Source organism: Ovis canadensis, chromosome 25 (genome assembly GCF_042477335.2).
Source record: "Ovis canadensis isolate MfBH-ARS-UI-01 breed Bighorn chromosome 25, ARS-UI_OviCan_v2, whole genome shotgun sequence".
Lineage (NCBI taxonomy): Eukaryota > Metazoa > Chordata > Mammalia > Artiodactyla > Bovidae > Ovis > Ovis canadensis.
This window is the reverse complement of record NC_091269.1, coordinates 24,958,368-24,981,936: the sequence shown is the minus strand read 5'-3', so window position 1 is coordinate 24,981,936 and position 23,569 is coordinate 24,958,368. Positions and strand designations below refer to the sequence as shown.

General features: G+C 41.9%; 1 protein-coding gene across 10 annotated transcripts in view; it reads left to right on the top strand.

The window, feature by feature from the left end:
* The window catches only part of TARBP1 (TAR (HIV-1) RNA binding protein 1), a 65,971-nt gene extending 45,641 nt beyond the window's left edge, over positions 1–20,330 (top strand). Inside the window, exons 18-31 of one of the 10 annotated variants that reach the window (XR_011253113.1) lie at positions 449–630; positions 1,082–1,153; positions 2,415–2,535; positions 3,319–3,429; positions 4,085–4,234; positions 6,028–6,114; positions 8,776–8,972; positions 10,400–10,567; positions 10,773–10,870; positions 12,532–12,703; positions 18,519–18,710; positions 18,869–18,993; positions 19,394–19,530; positions 19,918–20,330. Coding sequence is in view for 2 of the 10 variants with exons in the window: in XM_069572526.1 (XP_069428627.1) it covers positions 449–630; positions 1,082–1,153; positions 2,415–2,535; positions 3,319–3,429; positions 4,085–4,234; positions 6,028–6,114; positions 8,776–8,972; positions 10,486–10,567; positions 12,532–12,703; positions 18,519–18,710; positions 18,869–18,993; positions 19,394–19,530; positions 19,918–20,086 (1,797 nt within the window). In the remaining 8 variants the exon portion in view is untranslated. Of the gene's footprint in view, positions 1–448; positions 631–1,081; positions 1,154–2,414; positions 2,536–3,318; positions 3,430–4,084; positions 4,235–6,027; positions 6,115–8,775; positions 8,973–10,280; positions 10,568–10,772; positions 10,871–11,453; positions 11,546–12,531; positions 12,704–18,518; positions 18,711–18,868; positions 18,994–19,393; positions 19,531–19,917 lie in introns of those variants that run through there. The other 9 variants (XR_011253115.1, XR_011253110.1, XR_011253112.1 and 6 more) reach the window with 9 other exon arrangements.
* The last annotated feature ends 3,239 nt before the right edge of the window (positions 20,331–23,569 follow it).

Genomic DNA, 23,569 nt, shown 5'->3' with positions numbered 1-23,569 from the left:
AGATAAGTCTGTATGTCGCCCTGCCGTCACTGCGCTGCCTCTGTCCTTTCCTGCCGCACAGCACACACTTAGAGATGGTGGCTTCTTTTGCTTTGGGGAAAGGGAAGCCTCTGGCAAGTGTAAAGAAAACTGAACATGTCAAGGATGAGGTGTTTTTTCTGCCTTTCATTCTATTCACTTTGGACAGTTGTTCCTCTGGGAAGGTTCTGGGTGAAATCAGTATCAATAACATTTTATTTATTTTTAGTATTAAGAAATGAAAAATTAGCATTCCGTGATTGGTTTTCAACTTTCAAACGATAAAAGAGTTTTCAATTTTTTAGACTATTTATGGTTATATTGAAACTATCATTTGGAAGCCATTCAAGTAACAAGTTTTGGCAACACAGATTAAAAAGAAAAAACTCGATTGATCAAATGATAAAGTAACTGTTGTATTTCATTACAGATTATGTACAGGATAATTGAAATGTCTGCTATAAAAACTGGAGTCTTCAATATCCTGATAAGTTATTGCTGCAGATCTTGGGTAGTTTCTGCTTCCAATGTGTCTTTATCAATTGCTAAAAATTACAGTGAACTTGTCCTTGAGGCATGTATATTTGGAACTGTGTTTCGGCGTGATCAAAGGTAAAAGATGCCATTATTGCAGCCTCTCATAATTTTTTATATTAAGTATCTATTTGGGTAGAATTGTGCCTTTATATTAGCGGAGAAGAGTACTCCAGTACTCTTGCCTGGAAAATCTCATGGACGGAGGAGCCTGGTGGGCTGCAGTCCACGGGGTCGCTAAGATTCAGACACGACTGAGCGACTTCACTTTCACGTTTCACTTTCATGCATTGAAGGAAATGGCAACCCACTCCAGTGTTCTTGCCTGGAGAATCCCAGGGACGGGGGAGCCTGGTGGGCTGCCGTCTCTGGGGTCTCACAGGGTCAGACACGACTGAAGCGACTTAGCAGCAGCAGCAGTGCCTTTATATTAAGGCTTTCAATTAGAAAAATATTACTTAACTTTTTATTTGGGACTTTAATTTTTTCCTCTAAAACTTGTTCTTTGTTGCATGTTTTTTATGGAAAGACTTATTCAGGATGTACAGACGTTCATAGAAAATCTTGGACATGAGTGCGCAGCAAATGTTGTTATTGAAAAGTAAGTGTGGTGGGTCTTCTGTATCTTGATATAAATGGAATATTCAAAATATAGCACATGAGAGATATTCTGTGTAAGATATTGCGTGAGCCTTCACAATTGTTAGAAATTATATTCCCTTGCTAATGTATTTTCTTCAGATCTGTCACTGTTTACTGAAATTTGATAAACTTAAAAATTAGTGCAGAAGTCCGGCATAAATAAGGAAATAACCATGGGAAGCATACAATCCCTATTCCTCTTTTCTGGGTGGAGGACTGACCATCAGAGCACAAGTTTATTCTTTTTTGGTTAAAAATCACTATTCACCAATTGCTATGCTCACGCAAAAACAAAATTAGTTGAAATAGACTCTAAAATTTTGATGTCTGGGATAAACCTCTGATCTACTGCTAAAATCATTGAGATTTTTAAAAGTTTTTATTTTCTCACATAATTTTCAAAACTTTGTGTGCATAGGTGTTTATAAATAGTATTGTCATGAGTTTAGAGTTTAGGACAATAAATGATGATTGTGTCTAGTTACCAAAAGTTAATTATTCTGAGAGTCATACTTGTGTTTTAAACCATCTGCCACTTTTCATTAAATATATAAATTTGTCATTGCTCATTGTCTTAATTTTTTGTTTTCTTGGCTGCTTTAGTATGACAATAAGTAAAAATTTTCAGTTGATGGTTCCAAAATATTTTGATTTCTACTAGACAGACGTAGTTAATTTAAAATAACACTGGTTCACATTATAACAGTTTTAATGGACTTGGAAATGCGTACTAACGATTTCAGTGAATTTATCTTTCCACACCGGATACTGAAAACGCTGGGCTGCTCAGCACACAGCGTTTCCTGAGTTTGCCGTTCACTTAGAGACACGCATTCACAGTGCCCAGTGAGAAGAGCATGCTGCCGATGTGTATTCTGGCCTCTGGGCAGGAGGCGTCTGTGGTCCTCCAGGAGCCGTGTCATGAGCTGTGATCTCGTTTGTCCACAGATAGATATTATTGACTCAGTATCACTGTGTGCATTGTTTTACCAAAAGTCTGGGTAAATTTGGGTTCTTTCAGACTTTTTGTACAGGCGCTCCTGTTGATGTATTTTGTCTTCCACTGTCTGTCCTAAATTTAAATTTATCCTAAGTGTTTATCCTAAATTGTCATTAAATATGAAGCTACTTAAGATTTTGTATTTCAAAACTGACATCTTACATGGTTTTTTTTTATTTTGAAGATGTATTAACATCATCTATCATTTTATGTATTTTAGTACCAAAAGAGAAGACCATTATGTGAGAATTTGTGCCGTCAAATTCCTGTGTTTATTAGATGGCTCAAATATGTCTCATAAGTTGTTTATGGAAGATCTTGCAATCAAGCTATTGGATAAAGTAAATATGCTTTATTTTAGCTTAAAGTATCTTAACTTGCTTAAAGCACTGGCAGTGACGTAACAAAAGTAAACGTAGCATTTGACTGAGTTTAGACGAAACAGACCATTAAGGCAGGAGAGAGCTCTGATAACCCAGAAGGGCGTGGCGCTGCAGCTCTCCTGCAGGTCCCATTTTTCCAGACGTACGTAGTCAAGGGGCTGGAGAATTCCATGGACAGAAGAGCCTGGCGGGCTGCAGTCCCTGGGGTCGCAAAGAGCCGGACACGACTGAGCAGCTAACACTTTGACTCTCAGTGTACGGCTAACATCTCAGTCTCCTCTCGCCCACGTGACCCCTCAGCTCCTCTAACGGGGCACGAGGAGAGAGAAGGACAGTTCCAAGTACTTTAATATTAAGCACAGGCGTATGGTTCCTTTCCTAATTTTAAAAGAAGATAAGTTTTAAAAACAAAAGCAGGTAAATGCATTGTTCTGAAAGGAAAAAGTACTTTAATATTAAGCACAGGCGTATGGTTCCTTTCCTAATTTTAAAAGAAGATAAGTTTTAAAAACAAAAGCAGGTAAATGCATTGTTCTGAAAGGAAACTTTAAAAAATGTCGTAAGGAAAAATAAACAGTGTCATAAGGAAGTGTCTTTTTTATCCTTCTACCTTTCAAATAATAGGCTCCTTTGCCCAGTTTATACCTTTTAAACTTGAAGTTGTCATTGATTTTGTTTTCATTACTCACAAATTCAGTAGATAGTTTAACATTGACCCTTTCCTCCCTCCTTCCCTCCCAGGATGAGTTGGTGTCCAAATCGAGAACTCGATACTATGTGAACTCTCAACAACACAGGGTGAAAAACCGAATATGGCAGATTCTGCTTGTACTTTTCCCCAAATTTGATCAGGTATAATGTTAATTATATTTGTACCTTTAAGCATAATGTTTTCATATGGAAGCTGTTACATGCTTCTTTAAAACGGAGAAGTAAGCTGTTTAAAATATGTATTTCAGTTCTTAAAGTTATTCAGAAGTTTAATAGAATATTAAGACAGGTGTCATGGAAGTAAATTGGAAACTGATTTAAATGGTCCCACTTAACATATTTTTCCATTAGTATTTTATTATAACATTTTAACATATATTTATGCCACAATAAAACTTTAAGCTTTTTTTTTTTTAATAGTGACTGTTTCTTAATTAAAATTAATAGCCATTCACAGTGGTTAGGACTTCAGATTTTCACTGCTGTGGCCTGGATTTAATCCCTGTTCAGGGAACTGAGATCCCGCAACCCACGCAGCATGGCCAAAAAAAATATTGATAGCCATTTCCAAGTTGATAAGACACTAGATTTGAATTGTTCCCATCACGAAAAAAGAAATTATTATGTGACATGATAGAGGCATTAGCTGATGCTGCAGAGGTGATGGCCATATTGCGGTAAATAAATGCATTGCATCAACATTCTGTAAACCTTCACCTTTTTATATGTTAATTATAGCTCAGATTTTTAAACTAATAATGATAACAGTTTAATTTGTCAACTTTATTTTTCTCAGAATTTCTTGAATAAAATTATTGACAAGATTTTCCAGGCTGGCTTCATCAATAATCAGGCATCCATAAAATATTTTATAGAATGGATTATTATACTGATTCTTCATAAATTCCCTCAATTTCTTCCGAAGTTCTGGAACTGCTTTTCTTATGTAAGTAGAGGAATTGTTTTCATGTCTTTTTAATGAAAAGATTTGGGCTATGTTGGGACATTGTTTCACTTTATAGATTTTTTCCATTGCCCTGCCCCTAATATACTGACATCCTAAATTGTGTTTGCAGGATTTGAATTAATTTAGGAGACAAAGCTCTGGCATTTATCTTAAGTAGAGCATAATTTTTATTTGAGAGCTTTTCTATTCCAACAAAACAAAGATGGAAAAGGCTTCTGTTATTAACAAATATGGGAAATAGGTGCCTTCTATATTTTTATTTACTGAGCAGTGTCTTTGTTTGATCTTAGAGATAAGAACAATGAGTCTCCCTTCTATACACAGTCTCTCCTTAACCAAATGATTTCTCATCTCTTGTTGGTAATGGTGCTGAGCTGCTCATTCCCCTCCTGTAACCACCTATCTACTGTTTTTCCTGGTTATGCCAGGCTGGGTGATTCTGCATGTGGTGTCTGCTGGGCTGGGGGCTGCAAACGGCTTCTTCCCCCATGTGTTTTCACTTCAGCCACAGTCGAGGGGCCAGCCGAAGTGCCAGGCACCACTATCTCAACATGTCTCCAGCTGGGAGGCCAGACCTCTCTCTGGTGCACAAGGTTCCAAGAATGAGCATTTCAGGAGGATGCGTCCCCGTGTTCTCATGCTCCCCTGGCCTCTGATCGCATCCTGCTTTTGGATGGCTCATCAGCCCATAGCAGATGCATGACCAAGCCCCCAGCCGGGGGAGGGTCTGGATTACGGCATGAGTGTGGGGAAGCTTGTTTCACTGGGGACCCCTAGGTGACTGAGTACCCCTCTCATCACCTGAGTACCTTTCCTCCTCATCAGCAGGCTGTTTGTACCGTGCTCCAGCCTGAAATGGTCTTCTTTATCATCTTTGCCTGCATAGCGAAGTTTTCCAGATGGAAGCTCACATGTGCTTTGAGTCTTTTCTTAAAGGAAGCTATCTCCCTGAGTACTTTGGATCTCCTTAGTATGGGTTTTTGTAGCAGAGAAATAGTTCTTGTTATAATGGGAATTTTGATTTATTGTATGATTGGATTTTACCTTTCTTCCCCATAAGACTCTAATCTCCATGAAGGCAAGAATCTTACCCATTTTTGTTTTCCCCTCTTTCTGCAACAGTTACTGGCCCATGGAAGACATGCAGTAACTACTCCTTACATAAAGGGATTAATCATCAAATGTTCCTCTTGGAGCAGTTTCTGAACTGTAGTGTCTATAGTCTCCAGTCCACCTGGCGTTCGTCAGTTTTTTATTGCTAAAATAATGTGTAATTCCAAATCACTTACCAAGAAGGTTCCCAAATTCTGGTTTAACACCTTTACAAGCAGTTTTTCCTTGTGACTTTTACAGGGCCTGCACAGGCCCGTATTTAACCTTTGCTGCTCCCCTCCACTTGGGGACCTTCCCTCCTCTTTGCCTGTGTCTTTGTCTTCTTCGTTTGCACTTGTTCCCTTTCCTTCCTGCTTCCCAAGCCACACCCTGCCCTTCCGACTCTGCAGTGAGCTCACCCTCACCTCCACCCTTGCTCAATCCTTGGTTGAGTGTCTAGTGCCCTTGTGTCTGCTGAGGGTTGCACTGTGGGCATTTGGCTCTAGGTCATTCCTGTCCTTTATTTGCTTGTGCTCATCTGTTCCGCCTCTAAGCCGTGGCTGCATCAGAGAGGAGCTGGCCTCTCATCACCAACCCCACGGCATCCAGCCTGGTGCCTTGAGGGACATGGGTTCACTGCAGCTGTGAATGATGGTTTGGTGTATCTGATATATTTTCAGGGTGAAGAAAACCTTAAAACAAGCATTTGTACATTTTTATCAGTTTTGTCACATTTGGACATCATTACTGAAAATATCCTGGAAAAGGTGAGTATAAATTGTTTATAAGAAGAGCTCAGGCTTGACCATCAAAATAGAATTTATATATCTGTATGAACTTTCTTCATGTGGGGTATTCCTTGTGTGTTTTGCAGCTTCTCTGCTTCTGCCCTCCCACTAATGACAGATGCACTTTGACACAGAGGCATACTAAGGTGTGGCCCACATGCACACACACACTGAGGTCTACCGCAGCACATGTTAATGGGCAACTTGTAATGATAGGATTCTTAATTTCATATAAGCGTTTGTGTAAAATTATTTAAATAAGACTTCCCTCATTGTATGTAACTGTGGAGTTACTTAACACATGCTTGTACAAAGAAACTTATGGTCAGAGTATTTACAAGCCATTGTGTTCTTGAAGGTTTATATGAAATGCTGTCATTATTCAAAGTGCAAAGGCCAGCTCTTTCATCTTTCTCAGGTTTAGAGCATCTTCCCTAGATAAGTAGAGATCCTAACTAATTCTGGTTCATCACTGTGGCAACTGTGAAGAATTCAGGGAAGCCTGCCAGTAAGATTTAAAGTTGGCTTAAAACTCAACTTTCAGAAAACTAAGATCATGGCATCCGGTCCCGTCATTTCCTGGCAAATAGATGGGGAAACAGTGCAAACAGTGAGAGACTTTATTTTTGGGCACCAAAATCACTGCAGATGGTGATTGCAGCCATGAAATTAAAAGACTCTTGCTCCTTGGAAGGAAAGCTATGACCAACCTAGACCGCACGTTAAAAAGCAGAGACATTACTTTGCCAGCAAAGGTCTGTCTTAGTCAAAGCTGTGATCTTTCCAGTGGTCATGTATAGATGTGGGAGTTGGACTATAAAGAAAGCTGAGCGCCAAAGAATTGATGCTTTTGAACTGTGGTGTTGGAGAATACTCTTGAGAGTCCCTTGGACTGCAAGGAGATCCAACCAGTCCATCCTTAAGGAGATCAGTCCTGAATATTCACTGAACGACTGATGCTGAACCTGAAGCTCCAATACTTTGGCCACCTGATGCGAAGAACTGACTCATTGGAAAAGTCCCTGATGCTTGAAAGATTGAAGGCGGGAGAAGGGGATGACAGAGGATGAGATGGTTGGATGGTATCACTGACTCGATGGACATGAGTTTAAGTAAGCTCCGGGAGTTGGTGATGAACAGCAAAGCCTGCCGTGCTGCAGTCCATGGGGTCCCAAAGAGTCCGACATGACTGAGCAACTGAACTAACTAACTAAGATTTAGAGCAAGATTCTGTATTATTGAATCTGCAGAGAATGCACTGCAGTGTTGTAAACTCTGGGAGGAAATACAGTTGACCCTCAGTCTACACAGGAATTAGGGGCACTGACCCCCTGCCCACTGGCAAATCAGCATATAGCTTTATAGTCACCATAATACAAGGTTACTCACCTGTATCTGCAGATGCAACCAACTGCTGATCAGGTGGTGCTGTAGGAAGCATTTAGTGAAAAAATCCATGTGTAAGTGGACCTGCACAGTTCAGACCCCTGCTGTTCAACAGTCAACTGTCTGAAATAAAAATATTCTGGGAGTAGGTTTCCTAGACTTTTTCAAAGTGTTGTCTTTAAACACAGTAACAGTCAAATTTGTGGTTAACCTTTTTTCATCAATCCTAAACCAGACCTGTCTCCCCAACACATTTTAACCTGAAAAACCATCATAATATCTTAAAATCAATGGTGTGTTACAGTGTCTGGCAACCAGATGGCAGTCATGTGAAAATTTGTGCTAACACCTTCTGGTAAGAGTAAGAATCTCTAACATCAGATACTATCACGTGTTATCTTTCTGCTTTAAATATGTGCAGGGGAGAGATTTGCTTACAGTCTGTTGAGGGAAATAAGATAGACAGAAAACCTCACTGTTGCCGGGCTGTTAGCCTGGTGCAGCCAGGAGCGTTTTCCGGTGAGCCGTTTAGCAGGCACATTAAGGTAGCTCCTGATACTTTATCAAATATTTGACTCCATCTGGCTTCTACGTTACTTCACATCACTTCCTTTGCCATTCAGTATCTGTTGAACTGTGTGGTTTTACAGATTAGGGACTATTATTGTGTAAAATCTCTAGGCTGTGAAGATGGAAAAATCTGTGAATTCACTAAAAAAGACTATAGCAAAGTTTAAGTTATCTTACTATTCTTCTCCCCACTTCTTAATTTTCCTGCCACCAATCAATGTTATGTGTGCCCAAAGTCACCACTAGGGAAAACAGAGTGGTTCAGACCAAAGACCAGGGAAAACAGCACTTTGATGGGATCGCTTGCCTTAGAAGTAGTTTCAGGTTCGCCTGAAGTAGAGCTCTTGAAGAATATGTCTCGGTAATAAGTGATGGAGACTGTTTAAATACAGGTTATATTATAGATAGCTTGAAAGTGCTTTGTTCAGGTTGACCTCGGTGCTGGAGTGTGGGGGAAATGTGTGGCAGCATCATAAATAAGAACTGAGGAGCTGGGAGGATACTTTGCTTCTTGAGGAAAGGGCCATGCCAGTGTATCTCTAACCTGTCTGAGAATGATGATGCAAAACCAGTGAAAGAGAATTGCTTTGTAGCGTTTTCATCATCTGTGACCTTGTTTTTGGTCCTACAGTAGAGGGTCAGATGGTCCTGGTTTACATGTGAAGAATGATTCTTTCTTTTCAGAAACTAATTCTGAAGCAAGCGCTTATTATCGTGCTGCAATGGTGCTTCAACCACAATTTTAGCATTCGACTGTATGCGCTAGTCGCTCTTAAGAAAATCTGGAGCATGTGTAAGGGGTTGCGCATTGAAGAACTTGAGGCTTTAACTTCTGTTATTGAATCCAGTCTGAGTCAAGTGGAAAACATGCACGGAGCAGGGTAAGCAGGCCTTGTCCTTTCCCCTGGTCCAGCAGAGCGTGTGGAGAGGTGTCGGGGGTACCTAGCCAAGGAATCGGGGGTGCCTGGTCCAGCAGAGCTTGGGGAGAGGCGTCGAGGGTGCCCAGCCAAGGAGTCGGGGGTGCCGGCCACAGCAGCTTCTCTTAAGCACATCACAGGCTGCGGTGTGCAGAGCCGGGTCAGGGAGCATTTAAGCTGCTCACTGATGTGCAGTTTAATTATAGTTCTAAGTGCTATCAGCTCCATCATTGACTTTTTTTTTGCCTTTTTTAACTCTTGGTCTTTATCTTGAGATGTTTCTCTTCAGTGCAGCTGAATGTTAGCATCCTCTACTGTCAAAGAACCACCGAGAAGCAGCACGATCTGACTTTAAAGCCATGTGCTTGTCACCCCTCCAGTGTCCCCACTGAAGCTGGGAGCTTTTCCTTTTTCTTTTTTAAAAGAACTTCTTGGTTCCCCAAACAAAATCCTACTCAGATGCTTGATATCAAACAGATAAAACACTGCTCTGGTGGATGGAGTTGGGAGGGGTGCACAGCGCAGAGCAGAACCCAGGGGATGGGAGCTTGGATATGCACTGGGGTGTTGTCCCTTGAAGAGGCTTTGGAAAGCCAAGGGGCAGAGCCAGCAGCTTGTAAGGAGGGGGCTGAGCTCTCATCTCAGGCCTCCTGTTTGTTACCCCACTGATACTGAGGCCTGGTCTTCAGTGACAGGAGGGATTGGAACTCAGGGGTGAAGAAGGCACATTGGTGGGAGCGGAGAAGGCGTCTTGAAATTCCTGCTTTAGCTTGGGGTTTGTTGATCATGAATTTAACCCAAAACCTTCTGGTGGCCATGTTTTATAATTTTTTTCCTACCCCTTTTGCCTTTTCAGCCTTGTCAAATTTTCGTTTTCTTGCTGTATTGTGTGTGTGCTTGTTAAAGTTAAGAATTTAAACCCTTGCATTACTTTTGTTTGACTTATGAACACTGCTGCTGTTTGGCTGCGTGTCATGAATCTTCAGAGTAGAAAAAGTGACCTATGTAATGATTTTCTCTCCTGAAAAAAAAAATTTCAAAGCCTCTATGGCCAGAGGGAGATGTAAGACTCCCAGCCTAGATTTCTTATACAGTTCCCTTTTAGGATTCCTTTTCCCCGGCATGAGAGGTGTACCTGTGGTAGCCGTTATGCGATTTTCCAATCCACTGACCACCATCTCTTTGAGGAAGGAGAGACCTGGTTTTCATTCTTGTTGAATCGTTGTTGTAGGACTGGGAGAGAGGTATTTAATTTCTTTGTCTGTTTTTCAGGTTTTATTTCAAAATATCGCATTTAGGATCAGCTGTTAAAAGGCTTTAATCTTGAAGATAGAGGTGTACAAATCTTGGGGCAAAATTCACAGATTTCCTACACATTCTAAATTCCACAGTGCCTGCTTAAAAGACCTAACTGGTGTTCACTCTTACCGGAGGCGATTCGCTAGTTCCGTTCCTCAGACGTGTTTTTAACCCTTAGGAGCGCGAAGAAGAACTGGCGACGCATCCAGGAGCATTTCTTTTTCACAGCGTTCCACCCGCTGAAGGATTACTGTCTGGAGGTGAGCAGAGAAGAGCGCGTGTGAATTTCCTTCCGTGTCTGTAGCCCTGATGCATCCTTATGTAATGAGGCTAACTGTCCCTGCAGCACCGCCGTCACGTTGTAAAGTCCTCAGTGTTGCTCTGTCGCCGTGTGCGGGCGGCTTGCTCGCGCTTCGCTCCTCAGCAGTGAAGATCGGCTAGTCATCTTCGCTTTCTGTTTCTCAGGCAGTGTCTGGCTTGTAAACCCTGGAAGGGGGAATATTTCACTCTGAACAGAAATCTGTTCTGACATTAAAAGGAAATGAGTGAAAACATTTGTGCAGGTGAGATTTGTTGTATGAAGCCCATTGTTATGAAAGATCAAAAAGATCTACTCTTTTAAGTGCATATTTTAGGTTCTGGATGATTGAAATTGTATAGCAAATGATCCATCACCTCACTGATCATAATAGATAATGTGCCTATGTAATTTTAAGAACCATAAACGTATTTATTACAGTTAGCATGTGAATTAATTAACAATATAGAGATTATTAAAATTTATGTAAATGATTACTACTTTCTTCCTTTTTCAACTGTAATTATCATGTTTTGCCTTTGATTTTTAACTATGTGACCTAAATTTAAATACACACACACACACACACACGACCTGGGACCTTTCCTCTAAGGAACTTGGAAGTATCAGTAACTTAAGCTACCGTGCATAAGAGTTTTTGTTGTTGCTGTTGGGTTATTTGTGTGTGTGGATTACTAATAAGCTGGCCTTTTTAAAAAGAGATATAGAGATTTGTTTATTGTGAGATATTCATCATAGAACATTATTGTGTGGTTTCTGTTGCTTCATTGCAAAAATTATTTAGGAGTTTTCAAATATTTTAACATGTTCTGTTCTATGTCCTTTAGCGCCCAGAATGCTTTGTTTGACATCTTTCTGAAGGACTCTTAATAACTCTGTAGTGCTAAGTCAGCCTTTTCTATTCACTTCTCCAGCAGGAGTAAGTCCCTTGCTTCCCCTCTTCCTTTGTCCTGACTTTGACTGCCTCACTCTCATATATTTAATATATTTTATTGTCCATTAATTATATGAACCATAAATGTGTATATGTAAATAAAATAATGGCTCACGAGAACTCTCCTTATACATTTGGAGCTATACTTAGTAGCTATTTAATAAACACTTAGTTGCATCCAAGCCAGTTAAAGTTTGCATGAATATTGAAAACCGTATTAATTCTAAAAGCTTTTATGAAGACTTGCACAATGTTATAAGTTTGTTATTTCATTCTTAAATTGCCTATTGTGCTTCTGCTTCTTACGTGCCTTGTCACCTTTGAGGATTTCTGGATCTCACTTTTCTTGTCATAGGTAAGAAAAGGGAAGGAGGATTGTTATGTAATGAATGAATAACTGCTGTTTACAAATTACTTCCATGTGCTGTTTTAACCTGATTTTACCCTCATTTTATCAATGAGGAAGTTGAAGCCAAGAAAGGCTAATGGCTTATCTGACATCACACAGCTAAGATACAGCTGATGCAAATCTGGATTCCAAATCTGTATAATGACAGTGAGGGTAAAGATCTGGCATCACAGGACCTTGAATTTGTTTGCTTATGGAGGTATTTGTCTGTCAATAAACAGTATTTATCCAAATACCCCCCAACACTAATGCCCATCAGTTCCCAAACACTTTTTGCTTGTGTCCACGGCATGGTGTGTAGTGTGTACAGTAAGAAATGCTGGAGCGGAAGATCTGCCTGCTCCTAAGGATTTCCAAATCAATCCCTTAATTTCTTAGAGAAGATAATAAATTTAGATAAGACAGTTGCTACAAGATGCAAATGAAAGTATGTAATCTGATCAGACACGATAGTTTGGAAGAATACATCAGTAATAATAAGTTGTACTTGAAACATTTTATCATGTATTTCTTTATTATTTTTAAGGGGCAAAAATTTTAGATTTTACAATTCTCCTTTCAGACGATATTTTACATCCTTCCACGCCTCTCCGGCCTTATTGAGGATGAATGGATTGCCATTGTTAAATTCACCAGGTTCACTGACATTCCTTTAGATGCAGGGTTTCAGTGGTGCCTTTCTACAACTCAGCTGTGTGAACTAAAGCCAGGTGACTGGTCCCAGCAGGACGTAGGTAAGCATTTTTGTTTTCTTTTCCCCCCGTTGCCTGATCAGGCTCCCTGATTTCTATTACTTAGAAACGATAGTTGGTCACTGTTTCGTTGACGTGCTGACCTCAGCTCCCCCTGTGAGAGAAGAGACAGACAGTGTGGTGTCACTCTGCACTTCTGTCCTAGTTTTAGGAGTACACTATTATTCACTCATCGACTTTAGAAGTAGGCTTTTAAAATTATGTATTATTATTTTTGGCTTCACTGGGTCTTCGTCGCAGCACTCAGGGTTTCTCTCTAGTTGTGGCTCACAGAGGTTAGGTGTCCAGGGGCATGTGGTATCTTAGTTCCCCAGCCAGGGATCAAACCCACGTCCTCTGCATTGGAAGGTGGATTCTTAACCACTGGACCACCAGGGAAGTCCCCTGACTAGTACTTTAGCCAATGTCAGTTGGTTTTGCTGTTCAAAACCAAAGAGAGCCTCACCTGCTTTACTATGTAAAGCTAAAATCTTCTCTCTTCTTTGCCTTCTACTATATATTTCTGAAAAAAGAGATTTTTTTTTAAAGGGCCAAATTAAGCAGTCTCTTTCCTTGTCCCTTTTGGGAATGAAGCTGAGCTTCCCATTCTCGCTCCCTCTGGCTGGACATCACTTACCTCTTAGATCTTCCCCTAGGCTCCAGCCCTCAGCCATGCCCGCTTCCCTGCAGCTTTCTCTAGGACCTGCCTTTCCCTGTTGATCACCTCCTGCTCCTTCCTCCCCTCAGTCAAGCTTGCCCTCCCAAAACCTAGGATCAAGTCCTACACCCATTTTTAAAACCACAATGAACCTTAAGAGATGTGTAGCAGTGATCTGTATTCTCCGCATTTCTGTCACTCACATTGTCCTCTTCGCTTCCCCTAACCCAGAACCATCCCTGCAGCTTCTTTCAGAAAAGCAGAAGCTGTCTCGTCTACTTCTTTACCATACCTGACTTTCAGTTCAGTTTATTTCAGTCGCTCAGTCGTGTCCGACTCTTCGACCCCATGAATCTCAGCACACCAGGCCTCCCTGTCCATCACCAACTCCCGGAGTTCACTTAGACTCACGTCCATCGAGTCAGTGATGCCATCCAGCCATCTCATCCTAGTTGTCCCCTTCTCCTCCTGCCCCAATCCCTCCCAGCATCAGAGTCTTTTCCAGTGAGTCAGCTCTTCACATGAGGTGGCCAAAGTACTGGAGCTTCAGCTTTAGCATCATTCCTTCCAAAGAAATCCCAGGACTGATCTCCTTCAGAATGGACTGGTTGGATCTCCTTGCAGTCCAAGGGACTCTCAAGAGTCTTCTCCAACACCACAGTTCAAAAGCATCAGTTCTTCGGTGCTCAGCTTTCTTCACAGTTCAACTCTCACATCCATACATGACCACAGGAAAAACCATAGCCTTGACTAGACGGACCTTTGTTGGCAAAGTAATGTCTCTGCTTTTCAATATGCTATCTAGGTTGGTCATAACTTTTCTTCCAAGGAGTAAGCGTCTTTTACTTTCATGGCTGCAGTCACCATCTGCAGGTATTTTGGAGCCCCAAAAAATAAAGTCTGACAGTGTTTCCACTGTTTCCCCATCTATATGCCATGAAGTGATGGGACCAGATGCCATGATCTTCATTTTCTGAATGTTGAGCTTTAAGCCAATTTTTTCACGCTCCTCTTTCATCAAGAGGCTTTTTAGTTCCTCTTCACTTTCTACCTGACTTTATGTAGCATTTATTTGCTTGTTTACTGCTATCCTGATTTTCCTCCTCAGTCTGACTTTTCTTCCTCTCCTTGAGCTCTCCCACTTGTCCCTTAAATTTATACTTCTCTAAAATTTTGGTGTTTTCAAGCATCTCTTGGATAACGTTAAAAGTGCAGATCTTGAGTCCTGCCCTTAGATTTTAACTCTGGAGGACAGTTCTGGGAATGTGCATTGTTTAATCAAATACTGTGGATGTTCATGAATGCATTTTAATACTATCACCTTAAATTTATTTACTCAGTCTACAAAGATTTACTGATGCCTGCTACAGGCTGAAAGTTAAGACAAAGGCCATACCCTCAGGGCACTTAATTCCTAGATGAGCACACCCCTATAGCAATGGATAATATGTCAGCAAAAAAGTACTGTGGAGACAATAAAGCAGAGTAAAGGTGTAACAGAGGATTAAAAAGACCTTTTTCAGGCTTCCCTCATAGCCTGCAATGCAGGAGACCCAGGTTCTATTCCTGGGTTGGGAAGATCCCCTGGAGAAGGAAATGGCAATCCACTCCAACATTCTTGCCTGGAAAATCCCACGGACAGAAGAGCTTGGGGGGCTACAATCCATGGGGTTGCAAGAGTTGGACACAACTTAGTGACTTCACCACCACCAAGGAGCTGAAGTTGAGCAGAGGCAGACAGGAAGTGGGAACAACTGAGGCAAAGCCTGGAGGAAGAGCTTCCCTAAAATAGAGGTCAGCAAATGTGAAGATGTGTGGGCGAAAGACTGGTGGCGAGAGCTGGAAGGGACAGCCCGCTGGGAAGGAGAGAAGGGAGCAACAGCACATCCTGACGTCCGATTCGAGTTCCGCTGTGGAGAGGGATGAGGAGTTACTGAGTGGGGAAAGGCTGCAGAGGCCTTTCTGTTTGTTTGTTTCGGGTAAAGAGAGATATTGCAATATGATTTCTATGTTGTTCAGTTGCTAAGTCATATCCCACTCTTGGCAACCCCAGGCTTCCCTGTCCATGACTATCTCCCTGAGTAACCCACTCAGGGAGGTATCACCCCAGGGAGATAATGGAAACCCACATTAGCTTTCCACCCTGAGTTTGCTCAAACTCATGTCCATTGAGTTGGTGATGCCATCCAACCATCTCATCCTCTGTCGTCCCCCTCTCCTCCTGCCTTCAGTCTTTCCCAGCATCAGGGTCTTTTCCAATGAGTCACATCAGGTGGCCAAAGTATTGGAGCTTCGGCATCAGTCCTTCCAGTGAATATTCAGAGTTGATTTTCTTTAGGACTGACTGGTTGGATCTCCTTGCAGTCCGTGGGACTCTCAGGAGTCTTCTCCAGCACCACAATTCGAAAGCATCAGTTCTTCAGTGCTCAGCCTTCTTTATGGTCCAGCTCACATATCCGTACATGACGGCTGGAAAAAACCATAGCTTTGACTGTGTGGACCTTTGTCGGCAAAGTGATGTCTCTGCTTTTTAATATGCTCTCTAGGTTTATCATAGCTTTTCTTCCAAGGAGCAAGCGTCTTTTAATTTCATGGCTGCAGTCACCATCTGCAGTGGTTTTGGAGCGGGAGAAAATAAAATCTCTCACTGTTTCCAGTTTTTCCCCATCTATTTGCCGTGAAGTGATGGGACCAAATGCCATATTCTGAGTTTTTTGAATGTTGAGTTTTAAGCCAGCTTTTTCACTCTCCTCTTTCACCTTCATCAAGAGGGTTTTTAGTTCCTCTTCTCTTTCTATGCTGAGACTTAAGTACTAGGATCCCCTAGGTGCCTTCATTTTTTCTTCCCATTCTGTTGGCTCTCCTTGCACATTTTTCACTTGTTTGCAGCTAGAAACCACCTGTGTAACTGCACCTTCCAGATCTTTGTCTCTCCCAGCCTCTTTCCTAAGCCTGCTGGATGCTTGCACCAGCTCTTCTGTAAGCTCTTTAAACTCAGTATCCAAACCCACATTAGCGTTCCACCCAGAGGCTCCTCCTCAGTATTCCCTTTCTATCAGTGAGGTTGCTTGCTCTCACAGAAGTCATTCTTTTCCTGTTGTCTCTTGCCATGTCTATCCGTTACAGGAGCTTGGCAACTCTGCCTTTCCTCTTCAGCCCTTCTTGCATCATTTAATTGAGACTTTCTGCTTTTGCTGGGCTAGTACAAAAGCCTCTCAATGGTTTTCCATCCCCAGCTTTTCCTCCTCCACATCACTTTTGAGGATTTTTCTAAAACACAAGACCAGTACTGTTAACGTCTTCTTAAAACCCTGTACTGCCTCCTGTCTGTATGATAAATTGTTTATCATTATACACAAAGTCCTTAGGACCGGGTCTGAGTCATGTGCCTCCATCAGTTGACTGCTGTGAGAGCCCTAAAGCGCTGCCGCCGCCCGAGCCCTGTCCTGCCGCAGCCTGCGTGTGTGCACGTGCCAAGTCTGCAGCCTGCACCACCCTTCCCATGCTCTGCTCTGCACACCAACACTCCCTCCCCGGAGCTCTCCTGGGTCTGGCTCTTTGCCGTGCCCCCCGTTAGTAACGCCTCCCTATGTGAGCATGCCATCAGTATAGGACTGCATCACCGTCCGGGTCAGGTCTCTTCAGTCCCCAGGAACCTCAGAGCCCCCATCTGCTCAGTCAGGTTCGGAGTGGGACAGGGTTGAGGAAGAGCCTGGAAGAAGGATCTCAGACCTGAACATAGAGTTAGACAGGTCATTATGTTCTGTGTGCTCAGCAAGTTGGTGAAGAGAGAATTATTTGAAAGAATAGTCCTCACTTTAGAAAAGGGCCCCCAAGTACTTGTAAAATAAGATAAAAACTGTTTATGTTGTTTTCTGGAATACAGTATTCCTACAGAAAACTCCAATCTAACAACACTGTTTGCAAGATACAGCATTATTTTCTGTACATCTAAGAAAAAAATGCTACCAAACTATGGATGTGGGACTTAAGGATTCTAAGATGCTTCCAAATTTGGGGTATGCTAACACGGAAAACAGTGTCAGACTTTATTTTTTGGGGCTCCAAAATCACTGCAGATGATGACTACAGCCATGAAATTAAAAGACGCTTACTCCTTGGAAGAAAAGTTCTGACCAACCTAGATAGTATATTCAAAAGCACAGACATTACTTTGCCAACTAAGGTCCCTCTGGTCAAGGCTATGGTTTTTCCAGTAGTCATATATGGATGTGAGAGTTGGACTGTGAAGAAGGCTGAGCGCCGAAGAATTGATGCTTTTGAACTGTGGTGTTGGAGAAGACTCTTGAGAGTCCCTTGGACTGCAAGGAGATCCAACCAGTCCATTCTGAAGGAGATCAGCCCTGAGATTTCTTTGGAAGGAATGATGCTAAAGCTGAAGCTCCAGTACTTTGGCCACCTCATGGGAAGAGTTGACTCATTGGAAAAGACTCTGATGCTGGGAGGGATTGGGGGCAGGAGCAGAAGGGGATGACAGAGGATGAGATGGCTGGATGGCATCACAGACTCGATGGACCTGAATCTGAGAGAACTCCGGGAGTTGGTGATGGACAGGAGGCCTGGTGTGCTGCGATTCATGGGCTCGCAAAGAGTCGGACACGACTGAACTGAACTGAACATGGAAAAAATGTGCATCTTTTATTTTCATAAGTTGTTGTATTTTGCTTAGTAGAGTTTAATTTGAATATTTGCAACTATTATTGAAAGTGGCAATTGTATCTGAATCCAGCTAAAGTTCTTTAGTTAAAAATCTCATTTTAAACTGTTCATTTAAGCTCCTAAAAAAATATATGAGACTTTCCTGGTGGTCTAGTGGTTAAGAATCCTCCTGCCAATGCAGGGGACACGGGTTTGATCCCTGGTCCAGGAAGATGTGCCTCGGTGCCTGCACTGCGACTACTGAGCCTGCGCTCTAGAGCCTGCGAGCCGCGGCTGCTGAAGCCAGCGCGTTCTGGAGCCTGTGCGCCGCAGCGGTGATAGCCCCTGCTCACCACGACCTGGGAAAGCCTGTGCGTAGCAGCCAGAGTACCCAGCGCAGCCAGAAACCAAATAAAATAAATCTCACACACACACACACACACACACACACACACATATGCATGTAAGTAAATAGGTTTATATTTTCTTTTTCCTTCCCAGGTTCCAACTCAGGTGAAGCAGATAACCAGTCAGAGTGGACTGATGTTCAGAAAAAGATTATCCCGTGGAAGAACCATGTTCCAGACTTGGACCTGGAGCTGGTATTTCAGGATCGTGCTGCCAAACTTGGAAAGTCAATCAGCAGACTGATTGTAGTGGCCTCACTCATTGATAAGCCAACCAATTTAGGAGGTAAAAGGACAGTCTTGATCCTGAAACTCTATACTGACCCAGTGCCATCTGGGGCCTCTTGTCCACATTCCACCTTCCCTGGGAGCTCCAGAGGAGTGCCCGGGTCCTGGTGGGCGTGGCCTTAGGCTGGTGGCAGTAATCCCCGCTTGTCCGCGCAGGGCTGTGCCGGACCTGTGAGGTGTTCGGGGCCGCGGCGCTGGTCATGGGCAACCTTCAGTGTGTCAGAGACAAGCAGTTTCAGCACCTCAGTGTTTCAGCAGAACAGTGGCTTCCTTTAGTGGAGGTGGGTGGAAAGTGCTTGATTATTAAAATTTTCATTCACCAGACTCTCTCTAGTACTCTGTCTTCCTGTCGGTCCTTTTGCAGTAGTCCAGCCTGTCATATTTTAAAAATAATACTAAAAAGTAAAATACAGCCCACTCTGTTCTCCTTTTTATTATCTCTCACACTATTATATTTTTAGAAATCATCAATAATGTAGACTTTTTAGTAAAATGTGTCCTGTTGTAACTCACTCATTTTATAAATGTATATGATGTTGGGAGCATCCTTTTTTATAGTGTATAATTCTGTCCTTTTCCTGTTAACAAATTTCAGTTTCATCAGAAGTTTTTTGTTTTTTTTTTTTCTTTTATTCCCAGCAGGGCTGTAAATGAACAATTTAATATTCTGCTCTTTTTAAGGTAAAACCACCTCAGCTGATCGATTATCTACAACAGAAAAAGGCAGAAGGTTACACCATCGTGGGTGTGGAACAGACTGCCAAAAGTTTAGACCTAACCCGGTACTGCTTCCCTGAGAAGTCTTTACTCTTGTTGGGGTAAGAGCTTTGTCTTGAGTCTCTGTCTGGAAAATGTTTCAGAAGATTTAGTTTTACCTGGGCTCCTGATCCTACCCCCACACCTGACTTCTGACTTAAAGGTTTATGAAAAGCGCCAGCCCCTCCCACTCTCCGGCGGCCCCCCCCCCCCCCCCCCCCCCCCCCCCCCCCCCCGCCCCAGGCTTTCCTTTTACTTTACCTGTTGGGGATGGTTCGGTGAACACAGAATCAACCCATAAACCTTGTTACACTCTTGTTTATTTTTCTGGTACCATAGACTTGTTTCATTTTGTTAACCTTTCTCTTCCAGTAATATCTAGGATGTCTAAGAAAAAAAAAATTGTTTTTTACAAGAAAACTAACCTTTCTTCCATTTCTCCTCATCAGCAACGAACGTGAAGGGATTCCAGCGAATCTGATCCAGCAGCTGGATGTGTGCGTGGAGATTCCTCAGCAGGGCATCATCCGCTCCCTCAACGTCCACGTGAGTGGGGCGCTGCTGATCTGGGAGTACACCAGGCAGCAGCTGCTGAAGCAGGGGGGCTCCACGGCCTGACGCCCGCGCCTCACCTGAGACGGGTTGTTGTTGGTGCTGCTGAAACGTTTAAAACTACCTGGACTCATGAGATAGATTCTGAAATTGACTGGGATAGTTTTGTCTTTTTTATTCACAGTTTAATGCCAAAACTTTGTCATGTGCCTTAACTATATTACTGTATATGTTGTCCCCTTTAATAAACATTTTTGGCTAAGTTGTATTACTTCTTTAATAAAATATTTTAATTGTGGAAATAAAACAATGAATTTTAGAAAGATCTTTTCTTTCCTAGAAATTAGTATTGTCAGAAAGGTGGATTATGGTGGGAGAAGGCAGGATTAAGGCGGCTGCAGTTATCTGTGAATACTGTTCCCTTGCCAGGAGGAAGCACAGGGGCTGGGGCAGAGGGGTGGAAAGTTAGTTTCCCCATGAGGGAGTCACTGGCCTCCTGCTGCTGCTTCGTATCCATTTCTCAGGGAGGAAACATGCTTGGCAAGGTATCAACCCAGGGTCCCAGTAAAGTTTGTAACTTATTTTTAAAGCCATGAAATAGGTCATCTGTTCAGTTCAGTCACTCAGTTGTGTTCGACTCTTTGTGACCCCATGGACTGCAGCACACCAGGCATCCCTGTCCATCACCAACTCTGGAGTTTACTCAAACTTAGGTCCATTGACTCAGTGATGCCATCCAACCATCTCATCCTCTGTTGTTCCCTTCTCTGCCTGCCTTCGGTCTTTCCCAGCATCAGGCTCTCTTCTTGTGAGTCAGTTCTTCACATCAGGTGGTCAAAGTATTAGTTTCAGCTTCAGCATCAGTCCTTCCAATGAACATTCAGGACTGACTTCCTTTGGATGGACTGGTTGGATCTCCTTGCAGTCCAAGGGACTCTCAAGAGTCTTCAACACCACAGTTCAAACGTATCAATTCTTCAGCGCTCAGCTTTCTTTATAGTCCAGTTCTCACATCCATATATGACTACTGGAAAAACCATAGCTTTGCTTAGAAGGACCTTTGTTGGCAAAGTAATGTCTCTGCTTTTTAATATGCTGTCTAGGTTGGTCATAACTCTTCTTCCAAGGAGCAAGCATTTTTTAATTTCATGGCTGCAGTCACCATCTGCAGTGATTTTGGAGCCCCCCAAAATAAAGTCGCTCACTGTTTCCATTGTTTCCCCATCTATTTGCCATAATCATTCAGATAAAGTTTTTAGGAAATTTTCCTATGTCACCTTTGCTCAGGGTTCAAATAATGATTAGATAGTAGTCTGTATTCTTAGAGTTGTCTACGTGGACTCAGAGGAGGTGACTGACTTGTGCTCATCGTTGCCAAAAGTAAGAGTGGAACCCTCAAGGGTTGACTCTGTTTCTGTTCTTCTGAGGGTTCTGTTATTAGGATTACTTTATTATTTAATGGTAACTATCACCTTCCAGCAACATAATCATTGTCTGGGTCCGTTTAAATAATATTTAGATTTCAGAATCTGTTCCCTGTATATATGTTTTTCTGCAGCTTTATTAAAACAATTTTTGTTTTGCATTAGAGTTGCAAAGATAGTACACATGCACTTCACCCAGATACCTCTAATAGGATCTTACATAACCACAGACATTTATCAAAACTAAGAAATTAACATTGATAACAGTGCTGTTCACTACACAAACGATTCTGATCTCTCCAGGTTTCCCGTTTCCCACTGATACTTTTTCTGTCCCAGGAGCACTGGCTTTGGCATCCTGGATGCTGTATTGATTCTACTCCATAGTCTCCTCCAATGTCTGACAAAGTTACGTGGGCCAGTTCCTTTCTTACCCATTCCTTTCAGTGAGTTTATGTCATATATTTGTAATAGACTGATTTATCAGTCTTTATTCCAAACTAGAATTCTCCCCAAATCCTATTGGATTTTAATGTACACAAAGTCACTCTCTACAGTGTATAACTCTCGTGGGTTCTGACAAGTGCACACCATGATGTCAGAGAAAGCAGCTTCCACACCTAAAAACTCCTTTGTGACCCCTTCAGAGGCAGCCTCCTTCACCACCAGCAGTGAATACCAGTGTTTCCCTGCATCTTCATCAGCACTTGGTACTATCAGTGTTTTTAAGCCGTTCTAATAGGTAAGTAGTGATCAACTGTTAATGGCTTTAGTTTGCATTACTCTACAAATAATAGGGAGTGTCTTCATAATGTTATTTATAACACTATGAATAAATTCATGAAAACATAATTTGCCCATTTTTTAACATCAGTGATTTTTTTAAATAAGCATTCATTATTCTGGATACAAATTCTCTATGATATATATATATATGACTTGCAAATACTCTCTCCCAGTTTGTAATTAATCTTTTCATCTCTTAATAGTATCTTTCACAGAGCAGAAACTTTTAATATCGATAAAGTCCAACTTAGCTTTATTTCCTCTTATGGATTGTGACTTTGAGGTCATCATCTAAAATTTCACTTCCAAACCCAAAATCATGTAGATCTCTATACTTCCTTCTGTTAGTTTTATAGTTGACGTTTAAGTCTATGCTCTATTTTGAGGTTTTTTTGTATCTTTAATTAAGTGCAGTTTGTACTGGCGTTCATTTTATTGTGCATGGACAGCCCCTTTACTCCTTGTCCAAACTCAGTTGACTGTGTCTATGTGGCTGTACTTCCGGACTCTCTTCTGTTCTGTAACCATGGGTCTACCCTGCCAATACCATATTATCTTTAATTACTGGAGCTTTACAACAGCATTAAAATCACTTAATATGAACCTTCCAGTTTTGTTCTTTTCAGAATTATTTTGCCTTTCCATACAAATTTTAGAATCAGCTTGTCAATATATACCAAAAATCCTGAGGTTTTTATTGGGGTTAATCTGAACTCATAAACTGAGGAGAATTTAACAGTTCCTTAGCAACAATGAATCTTCTAATTCATGAACACAGTACCTCTCCAGTTAAGTTGCTCTCTGATTTCAATGGTTTATAGTTCTGAGGATATAGGTCCTACACATACTGCTAGATTTATATCTAAGTATTCCTGTTTTAGTGCCATTGTAAATGGTGTATTTTAGATTCCAGTTGTTCATGGCTGGTATACACAAATGATTTTCTTTTGTATAGTGACCTTGTTTCCTGCCACCTTTCTTAAGATTCACTTACTAATTCTAGGTGCTTTTTTGGAAGGTTCTTTGGTATATTCTGTAGAGATAATCATATTGTCCATGAATAGAGCCAGTTTTATTTCTTCTTTCTTTCCCATTTGGCTGCTTTTTTTTGTCTTACTGCAATAGCTGGGAATTCAATACAGTGTTGAATAGGACAAGTGGGGACCTTTTTACCTTGTTACTGATTTTAGGGAAAAAGCATTCCCTGTCTTGTTGTTTAGTAACTAAGCCATGTCTAGCTCTGCGACCCCATGGACTGCAGCCCACCAGGCTCCTCTGTCCATGAGATTTCCCAGGCAACAATCCGGGAGTGGGCAGCCGTTTCCTTCTTCAGGGGATC